This window comes from Pristiophorus japonicus, chromosome 16 (assembly GCF_044704955.1).
Source record: "Pristiophorus japonicus isolate sPriJap1 chromosome 16, sPriJap1.hap1, whole genome shotgun sequence".
Lineage (NCBI taxonomy): Eukaryota > Metazoa > Chordata > Chondrichthyes > Pristiophoridae > Pristiophorus > Pristiophorus japonicus.
In genome coordinates, this window is record NC_091992.1 from 73,930,414 (window position 1) to 73,939,323 (window position 8,910).

General features: G+C 49.7%; 1 protein-coding gene across 1 annotated transcript; it reads left to right on the plus strand.

The window, feature by feature from the left end:
• Nucleotides 1-405: 405 nt before the first annotated feature.
• Nucleotides 406-8,910, plus strand: mrpl58 (mitochondrial ribosomal protein L58). The gene is made up of 6 exons (XM_070857431.1): nt 406-600; nt 1,580-1,622; nt 2,065-2,124; nt 3,777-3,859; nt 7,603-7,772; nt 8,690-8,910. The coding sequence occupies exons 1-6, from the start codon at nt 409-411 to the stop codon at nt 8,772-8,774; spliced, it is 633 nt and encodes a 210-aa protein (XP_070713532.1). The 5' UTR covers nt 406-408; the 3' UTR covers nt 8,775-8,910.

Genomic DNA, 8,910 nt, shown 5'->3' on the forward strand with positions numbered 1-8,910 from the left:
GGAAAGTTGGAAACGGATTTTGGAGGCAACAACATGTTCAAGGACTTAGGAGAGGAAAGGGAGGTTGGAGATGGGTCGGTAGTTTGCAAGGACGGAGGGGTCAGGGTTGTTTTTTTGAGAGGGGTGATGACGGCAGGTTTGTGGGAGAGGGGGACAGTACCCGAGGAGACAGAACCGTTAACAATGTCTGGCACAGAGCCGGCACGGGCTCGACGGGCCGAATGGCCTCCTTCGGTGCTGTAACCATTCTATAATTCTAAAGTTTAGTCAACGTTAAGTAGCAGAAGTATTGATGAGTGTTAAATATTTTATCCGGAGATTCACTGTGTGGGATGATCGTTCATCCGCCGCTTCTACATTGCAGCCGGCGACCCGGATCTCCCAATGGGACAGGCCGAAGGTGGCGCCATGTTGAGAAGGGCTGGCGGTACGGGCGCCATGTTGCGGAGCGGTGCCGGGTTGCTGCGGGTTCCAGCCGCTGTTCTGCGGTCCCGGGCCGGGTTTGTGCAGCGCGATTACCGCAGCGCCTGTAGCCTGGAGATGCTCTACCCCGACAGCAAGGCCGATTACAGCGGGAGCCCCGGCCGACGGCGGGGAGAGGTGGGAGCGGGGAGTGCGTGGGGGGGAGGCCCGGCCCGGCCCGGCCCGGCCCGGGGGGGGTGAGAGGCCCGGCCCGGGGGCATTCTGGGGTGTGGGCTGGGGATGTGAGGGAGAGAGGGCTGGGAGTGTGAGGGAGTGTGAGGGGTAGAGGGCTGGGAGTGTAGGGAGAGTGGGCTGGGGGTGTGAGGGAGAGTGGGCTGGGTGTGTGGGGGGAAAGGCTGGGGGTGTGAGGGGGAGAGGGGTGAGGCTGAGGGTGTGTTTGAGCTGAGGGTGAATTTGTTCCAATTGCCCCCTTGGTGCTTGTGGTCCGAACCCTCGGGCTGCCCCCTCTCACTATTGACCTCTTGCTGTGCGCATTGTGCAGCCGGATAATCATCACAGGTCCTTCGAACGAGGATGAGTTGCTTCCACGAGAGTTCACAGATGGTTCAATGAAGGACTCGATGTTCCAGTCCTGAACTCCAGTTGAAGGGGTGGAAGATGCCTGTGCGTGGATTTTTTTAACGTGTGGTGACCGTTGCACACCAGCCACCACACGGGTTTGACAGAGCTAGGCCTTGGTCCAGTGGTAAGGGTTAACCAGGACGACTGGAGACCTGCTGTGCTGCACAGACCTAGTGCGCACACATATCGCAGTGTGGGCTGGCCCGTGCTGCCCCTGGGCCCTCGGCTCTTCTGGGCTCTGTACCCCCATTCACCGCACCTCTGCCACGATCTCTCGCCGCTCCTCCGCACCAAACTTTCGCCGAACTTCCGTTACGATCACGATAAATGCAGCAATCAACAAACAAGACTTTTCTGTCAAGATATTTCTTATTAAAATCAGACTGAAAACAGTGGGCATGTTGCAACACGTTCATCCATGACTCCTTACCCTGTGACATGTTAATCTGTCACTCGTTACTCTGTGACTCGTTAATCCGTGACTTGTGGCCCTGTGTCGTGTAACTCTGTATCACATTTTATTTTACCTCCACAGGATGGACCATTACAGAATTCCTGCAACACAGATATACCCATAGGTATGTGCACCTGTCACACATGTGCAAATTTGTGAGTTGTACTTGGACTTTCAGCCTTGAAAGGGGGGTGGGATTTGAGAGGGAATCTTATAGAATTATATAAGATAGTAAAACAGTATGGAAAATGTAAATCTGGAATATTACTTTAAATTATGGGGGTAGGACATAGAGGCGCCAGTTCAAACTAGTAAAAGATAAATTTTGAATTGATATCAGGGAGTACACGTACAGACACTGACCAGCACCTGGAGTGGACTCCCAGGTAGAGCGGAGGAGGCAATAACTCTGGAATAATTCCCGAATCGGTTGGATGGAGAATTGGGACAGTGGGAGGGCCTTCAGTCTCCAGTCTATGTTTAAGATTGTGTCGAATGGTTTCAGGAAGCGTTGCTGCTGGTTTGCGGGATGAGCCCTCACTGTTGGTGTTTGGTTTTGTCCTCAGACCGTCTGACGGTGACATACTGTCGGAGCAGTGGGCCTGGGGGACAAAACGTCAACAAAGGTAAGGAAACTGGTTCCTGGATATCTTCAAGAACATAAGAATTAGGAACAGGAATAGGCCATCTAGCCCCTCGAGCCTGCTCCGCCATTCAACAAGATCATGGCTGATCTGGCCGTGGACTCAGCTCCACTTACCCGCCCACTCCTCATAACCCTTAATTCCCTTATTGGTTAAAAATCTATCTATCTGTGACTTGAATACATTCAATGAGCTAGCCTCAACTGCTTCCTTGGGCAGAGAATTCCACAGATTCACAACCCTCTGGGAGAAGAAATTCCTTCTCAACTCGGTTTTAAATTGGCTCCCCCGTATTTTGAGGCTGTGCCCCCTAGTTCTAGTCTCCCCGACCAGTGGAAACAACCTCTTTGCCTCTATCTTGTCTATCCCTTTCATTATTTTAAATGTTTCGATAAGATCACCCCTCATCCTTCTGAACTCCAATGAGTAAAGACCCAGTCTACTCAATCTATCATCATATGGTAACCCCCTCATCTCCAGAATCAGCCTAGTGAATCGTCTCTTTACCCCCTCCAAAGCTAGTATATCCTTCCTTAAGTAAGGTGACCAAAACTGCACGCAGTACTCCAGGTGCGGCCTCACCAATACCCTATACAGTTGCAGCAGGACCTCCCTGCTTTTGTACTCCACGCTCTCGCAATGAAGGCCAACATTCCATTCGCCTTTCTGTTTACCTGCTGCACCTGCAAACTAACTTTTTGGGATTCTCCACCCCCCCTCCCCACCCAACCCAGCCAAAGTTTGGCTCTCGCTGAGTTTAGTCCATCCTCATCCCAATGCCCTCAGTACGTGTGGTAACCTGCTCCGTGGGGGATCCAACTCCTATTTGACTATAAGTGGCATCACAATTGAGCCCAACCCGTTCTCATCTGACAGCCTGACTGGCTCCTTCCTGGGTGGGGGTGCCATTGGATCATGATCAGGAGCTTGGGACCCTGGCTGATTATACACAGAGAGCACTGGGACCCTGGCTGATTATACACCGAGAGCACTGGGACCCTGGCTGATTATACACTCTACACTGAGAGCACTGAGACCCTGGCCGATTATACACCGAGAGCACTGGGACCCTGGCCGGTTATACACTGAGAGCACTGGGACCCTGGCCGATTATACACCGAGAGCACTGGGACCCTGGCCGGTTATACACTGAGAGCACTGAGACCCTGGCCGATTATACACTGAGAGCACTGAGACCCTGGCCGATTATACACCGAGAGCACTGGGACCCTGGCCGGTTATACACTGAGAGCACTGGGACCCTGGCCGATTATACACTGGGACCAATTGTGAGCCGACTGGCCAGCAGAGACCAGATGGAACCAGCTGCATTATGTCATAAGTGGGACAACCCCTTCCCCACGCCGCATGTAGCCTGTCGACAATCGCATGAAGAATAGACCCAGGGTGGGACTGGGTGGGGTACGCGGGGGACTGGGTGGGGTACGGAGGGGTGGGACACGACTGGGTGGGGTACGGGGGGGCGACTGGGTGGGGTATGGGAGGCACTGCCCCCTGGGTGGGGTACGGGAGGCACTGCCCCTGGGTGGGCATGTTGGGTTATTTGGGGGTGGGATGGGTATCAGTGAACGTTTAACGCTCCCTTAGCTTTGTGTTGTGCTTTGCTGGAACAGTGAACACGAAGGCGGAGGTGCGGTTCCACGTGCTGACTGCGGACTGGCTCTCCGAGGATGTGCGGAGCGCGATCACCGCCAAGGTGAGCTGTCCTGCACCGGGCCGGCACACGGTTAGGGTGACCACAACATACAGATGTTTATTACATAACAACATAAGAATTAGGAGCAGGAGTTGGCCATTGGCCCCTCGGGCTGCTTTGCCATTCAATAAGATCGTGGCTGATCTTCTACCTCAACTCCACTTTCCTGCACTGTCCCCATATCCCAAAATTCCCTTAACATCCAAAAATCTATCGATCTCAGCCTTGAATATACTCAAAGACTGAGCATCCACAGCCCTCTGGGGCAGAAAATTCCAAAGATTCACCACCCTCTGAGTGAAGAAGTTTCTCCTCATCTCAGTCCTAATTGGCCGACGCCTTATTCTGAGATTGTGACCCCTGGTTCTAGACTCCCAGCCCGGGGGAAACATCCTCCCTGCATTTACCCTGTCAAGCCCTGTAAAAAAAAAATATATACGTTTCAATGAGATCACCTCTCATTCTTCTAAACTCGAGAGAATATAGGCCTTGTCTCCTCAATCTCTCTTCTAGGACAATCCCCCTATCCCAGGTGAACCTTCGCTACACTCCCTCCAAGGCAAGTAAATCCTTCCTTAGGTAAGGAGACCAAAACTGTACACAATACTCCAGGTGTGGTCTCACCAGGCCCTGTATAATTGCAGTCTTTTCTCTTTTCTCTTATACTCAAATCCTCTTGTAATAAAGGCCAACATCCCAGTGCTTTCTTAATTTCTTGCTGTACCTGCCTGTTAACGTTCAGTGATTGGTGTACAAGGACATCCAGGCCCGTCTGAACACCAACATTTCCTAATCTCTCACCATTTATAAAATATTCTGCTTTTCTATTTTTCCTACCAAGGTGAATAACTTCACATTTTTCCAGATTATATTCCATCTGCCATGTTCTTGCCCATTCACGCATTTAACCTGTCCATAACCCTTTGCATCCTCCTCACAACTTACTTTCCCATTGAGCTTTGTATTGTCAGCAAACTTGGATATATTACACTCAGTCTCCTCATCTCCGTGATTAATATAGATTGTGAATAGCTGGGGCCTCAGCACCGATCCTTGCGGTACCCCACTAGTTACAGCCTGCCAACCCAAAAATGACCCGTTTATTCCTCCTCTCTGTTTTCTGTCCGTTAACCAATCCACAATCCATGCTACTACATTACCCCCAACACCCAGGGGCCCTAATTTTGTTTAATAACCTCCTGGGTGACACCTTATCAAATGCCTTCTGAAAATCCAAATACACCACATCCACTGGTTCCCCCTTATCGACCCTGCTAGTTACAACCTTAGAAACCAGATTTGTCAAACACGATTTCCCTTTCAGAAATCCATGTTGTCTCTACTCAATCATATTATGATTTTCTAAGTGCCCTGTTACCACGTCCTTAATAATAGATTCTCGCAGTACCCACTCCCCCACCCACCCTTTCCTGAAGTTACAGACTCTCTCTTTGGGGGAGGGGGGGCAATGAGACACGTTCCTCTCTGGGGGAGTGGGGACATCTCTCTCTCGGATGGGGGGGGTGACACATCTCTTGCTGCACACAGCCCTCCGGTCTGAAAAACAACTGTTCACCACCACACTCTACTTTCTGTCCTTTCATTCTTTCTTTAGCCAATGTTGTATCCATGCCACCACTCTCCTTTTCATCTCATGGGCTTTAATTTTGCTCACAAGTCTATTATGTAGTTCTTTATCAAACACCCTTGAAAGTCCATATATACACCATCAACGGCACTACTCTCATCAACCCTCTCCATTACTTCATCAAAAATCTCAAATCAAGTTAGTCCAACACGATTAACAAATCCATGCTGACTTTCATTTATTAATCCACACTTTTTCAAGTGCCAGTTCATTTTGTCCTGGATTATCGTCTCTAAAGATTTCCCCACTGCCGACTGGCCTGTAGTCAGGTTTATCCCTCTCTCCATTTTATAACGGGTGTAACAATTGAAATCCTTCAGTCCCCTGGCACCATCCCCATAATCCAAGGAGGATTGGAAGGATGTGACCAGAGCCTCTGCAATTTCCAACCTTACTTCCCTCAGTAACCAAGGATGCATCCCATCTGGACAGGGTGACATTTCTACGTTGAGGACTGCCAGGCTTTTAAGTACCTCCTCTTTATCTATTTTATCCTATCCAATTTCTCTACTATCTCCTTTCATCATCATAGGCAGTGCCTCAGAATCGAGGAAGACTTGCTTCCACTCTTAAAATGAGCCCTTAGGTGACTGAACAGTCCAATACGAGAGCCACAGTCCCTGTCACAAGTGGGACAGACAGTAGTTGAAGGAAAGGGTGGGTGGGACAGGTTTGCCGCACGCTCCTTCCACTGCCTGCGCTTGATTTCTGCATGCTCTCGGCGACGAGACTTTACTTTACAGTGGCAGCATTCTCTCTAGTGAAGACAGATGCAAAGTACTCAATTAGTCAGCCGTGCCTTCTGCCTCCTCAAGAAGTTCTATTTTCTGGTCCCTTTCTTTAACGACCCTTTTACTATTTATTTGTTTATAAAAGACTTTTGGGTTCTCTTTTATGTTAGCTGCTAATCTATTCTCATACTCTCTCTTTGCCCCATTTAATTTCCTTTTTCAGTTCTCTCTCTGTACTTTCTATATTCTGCTCAGTTCTCTGCTGAATTATGAACCTGACGTTTGTCAGAAACCTCCTTTCTCTGAGTGGTTTTAATCTCCGGGGAGCTCGAGCTTTGGCTGCCTCACTGAGCTCAGTGGGACAGGTTTACGATAATTGGCAGAGGAACCAGGGGGAGATGAGAGATGTTTTTCTCACAGCGAGTTGTTATGATCTGGAATGCACGTCTGGACTCAGATTCAACAACAGCCCGAACATTGTCGGCAAAGGTTTCCCGCGGGTGGACGCCTCCAACCAAAATGTTTTTTTCGAAAGTACCTGGTGGTCCCGGAGAAACCTAGATGCGCGGCGCAGTGTACGGGCCCACGCATACCAGGAAAGGAAGCACAACCTGGACTCTCATGGGCCTGGACCACCAATCATTAGGCAGTATTCTCATTGATAACAATGGGAGTTCCGTTTGTATGAGCTCCCGTTACTATCACTGAGAATGCCCCCAAAAACACAGAAACACAACACAATAAATTTAAAAAACACCTCACATATTTAAAATTAATTGAGTTTAATTAAATGTTTTAGATAAAAAATTATTTGTTTGAAATGTTTTTAAATATATTTTAAACTTACCATAATGGACAGGATTTTTAATATAAAAATGAGTGATAAAATTTAATTTTCCTATGTTTTAAAACTCTTACACTAGTAAAGGTGAGCTATATGCCTGCTTTTACCAGGCGTAAGAGTTTGAAGAACATTCGCTGGGCAGGAATTGGGCAAATAGCCAGTTCTCTGCACGCACATTGCACGCTGATAACCGGCATTTGCGAGGTCCCTTCGGATGTGTACACGCCCAGAGAGGCCGCAATTTACGGCCCAATAACTTTCAAAAGAGAATTGGATAAGTGCTTGAAAAGGAGAAATTTGCAGGGCTGCGGGGAAAGAGCCGGGGAGTGGGACTAATGGGATCGCTCTTTCAAAGAGCTGGCACGGGCACGACGGGCCGAATGGGCTTCTATGCTGTAAGCTTCTCTGTGTGTACCCCATCAAGAGCTAAAGCAGGGGAGAAAGCTGCTCCCTAAAGTGAGTGCTTGCACTCGGCACCTCATCATGTCTCTCTCTCCCTCCCCCTCTCTCTCTCTCTCAGCACCAGAACAGAATCAATCGGGCCGGAGAGCTGATCGTCACTTCAGAGGTCAGCCGGTACCAGATGAGAAACCTCGCTGACTGTCTGCAGAAGATTCGGGACATGGTGGCAGGAGTGAGCCAGAAACCCAAGCAGCCGTCGAGAGAGGAGGCCGAGAAGCGCAGAATGAGGTGACGTTTAGAGGAGGAGCAAATAGCCTCTTGGTGTCTGCGGGCGCTCGGTGGATAGCACTCTCGCCTCCGAATCAGAAGGTTGTGGATTCAAGTCCCACCCCAGGAACTTGGGACCAGAAGTCCAGGCTGACCCTCCAGTGCAGTGCTGAGAGAATGCTGCACTGTCGGAGGTGCCGTCCTTCAGATCAGACGATAAACCGAGGCCCCGTCTGCTCTCTCGGGTGGACGTAAAGGATCCTAGGGCATTATTTTGAAAAGGAGCAGAGGAGTTATCCCCGGTGTCCTGGCCAATATTTATCCCTCAACCAACATCACAGAAATATTGCTATTTGTGGGATCTTGCTGTACACACATTGGCTGCTGCATTTCCCACAATACAACAGTGACTACATTACAGCAATTTCCTACATTACAAAAAGTACTTTAAAAGTAATTTATTGGCTGTAAAGCGTTTGGGACGTCCTGAGGTTGTGACGGGTGCTGTATAAATAAATGGAAGTTCTTTTCTTTAAAAAATGCAAATTCAGAGACACTGTTTCTCAGGTTCCCCTCACCAGTCGGTGCCCATCAGCAGCCGAGTGCACTGTGTCTCGTGCCTCACTGGCTCAGTTGGCACCAGCACTATGCACCTTGAACTGTGCTCCAGTTTGGCCTCAGTGCCCAGGGACTTGTGTGTGTGGGGGTGGGGGTGGAGGGTGATGAATTAACCAGCTTCCTGCTCCTGCCCGTTCTCCGATGCTGGATAGATGGTTGGGTGATGCTGCAATGCCCTCCATGGTTGACTCACTATCCGGATTCAACACATGACAAATGTGTCCATGAAACTGTCCACAGCAAGAACTGAGCACCCTCGGCGGGGGGAGGGGGGGATCGAGGGACAATACCAAGTTTTCAATGACGAGTTATGATTCCAGGGTGGAGAGCATGCAGCGGGAGCGGTTACGGCAGAAGAAGATTCACTCCACCATCAAACAGGACCGACGGGTGGGATTCGACTGAAGTGATGCTGTCGGAACAACAACTGTGAACCCCGGGATCACCCGCTCCCCAGCTCTGTGAACCCCAGGGTCAGCCTGCTCCCCAGCTCTGTTGCTTTGTACAAAACAGAAATGAATAAAATTATTGTGAGACTCCA

What these genes read in the sequence shown, in the direction of transcription:
- mrpl58 (XM_070857431.1), top strand. Translation starts at nt 409, where the DNA reads ATGTTGAGAAGGGCTGGCGGTACGGGCGCCATGTTGCGGAGCGGTGCC. An exon ending in CAACACAGATATACCCATAG is followed by an intron (nt 1,623 to 2,064) that starts GTATGTGCACCT and finishes TTTTGTCCTCAG; the next exon opens with ACCGTCTGACGGTGACATAC. An exon ending in GCCGAGAAGCGCAGAATGAG is followed by an intron (nt 7,773 to 8,689) that starts GTGACGTTTAGA and finishes TTATGATTCCAG; the next exon opens with GGTGGAGAGCATGCAGCGGG.